The 1283-nt window shown below is 48.6% G+C and overlaps 1 protein-coding gene across 1 annotated transcript in view; it reads left to right on the top strand.

Moving 5' to 3' along the window:
• plxna3 (plexin A3) overlaps positions 1-1283 on the top strand; it is a gene marked incomplete at its 5' end in the record, with an annotated part of 55827 nt that overhangs the window by 9011 nt on the left and 45533 nt on the right. Inside the window, 3 exon segments of the mRNA XM_084333411.1 lie at positions 55-111; positions 227-283; positions 397-497. Coding sequence (XP_084189537.1) covers positions 55-111; positions 227-283; positions 397-497 — 215 coding nt within the window.

A 1283-nucleotide genomic window follows, 5' to 3' on the forward strand; every position in this document is an offset into this window, starting at 1 on the left:
CTCCTGACAGAGTGTTCAGTCTGGTGACACCATGTCCTCTCTGTCTCCTAACAGAGTGTTCAGTCTGGTGACACCATGTCCTCTGTGTCTCCTAACAGAGTGTTCAGTCTGGTGACACCATGTCCTCTCTGTCTCCTAACAGAGTGTTCAGTCTGGTGACACCATGTCCTCTGTCTCCTGACAGAGTGTTCAGTCTGGTGACACCATGTCCTGTGTCTCCTGACAGAGTGTTCAGTCTGGTGACACCATGTCCTCTGTGTCTCCTGACAGAGTGTTCAGTCTGGTGACACCATGTCCTGTGTCTCCTGACAGAGTGTTCAGTCTGGTGACACCATGTCCTCTGTCTCCTGACAGAGTGTTCAGTCTGGTGACACCATGTCCTGTGTCTCCTAACAGAGTGTTCAGTCTGGTGACACCATGTCCTCTGTGTCTCCTAACAGAGTGTTCAGTCTGGTGACACCATATCCTCTGTGTCTCCTAACAGAGTGTTCAGTCTGGTAACACCATGTCCTCTCTGTCTCCTAACAGAGTGTTCAGTCTGGTGACACCATGTCCTCTGTCTCCTTTTCACCATGAGGTCGACAGTGGCTCAGGACGTAGAGCGTTGTCTGGTAATCAGAAGGCTCCCGGTTCTATTCCGTCTCCTCCCGGCAGCGTGTCGAAGTATCCTTGAGCAAGACACTTAATCGATGAGCAGGTTGGCACCTTGCATGGTTACCTCCGCCGTCGGTGTGTGAATGTGTGAGAGACCTGAATGGGAGCGAGACAGAAAGAGAGAGACAGATGTTTGCACCACAGGAACTGTACCCTGGAACTAGAAACTTGTACCATGGGGACCAGGGTCTATTATATATTATGTTAATGTTGAGTTACTGATATTGTGTACTGTTCGAAGAGAGAAAGAGTGTCTCTGTGTGCGTGTGTGTGTGTGTGTGTGTGTGTGTGTGTGTGTGTGTGTGTGTGTGTGTGCGTGCGTGCATGCGTGTGTGTGTGTGTGTGTGTGTGTGTGTGTGTGTGTGTGTGTGTGTGTGTGTGTGTGTGTGTGTGTGTGAGAGATATAAAAATTAGAGATATGTACACCCCTTGTCTCAGGTTTCTGTTCCCATAACCTCTGTACCTAATGATACAGTCTCTGCCACAGTTAGTCTGAACAGCCCATCTGCCTTCAAGGATAGGAAAGAGCTTGGCCTAATCCATTTAAACATACGAAGCCTCCTTCAACAACATAAGTTAGACCATCTGAACATTTTAGTATCTCAGGCTGATCCTGATGTTCTGGTTTT

Source organism: Notolepis coatsorum (assembly GCF_963971535.1).
Source record: "Notolepis coatsorum genome assembly, chromosome: 17".
Classification (NCBI taxonomy): Eukaryota; Metazoa; Chordata; class Actinopteri; order Aulopiformes; family Paralepididae; genus Notolepis; species Notolepis coatsorum.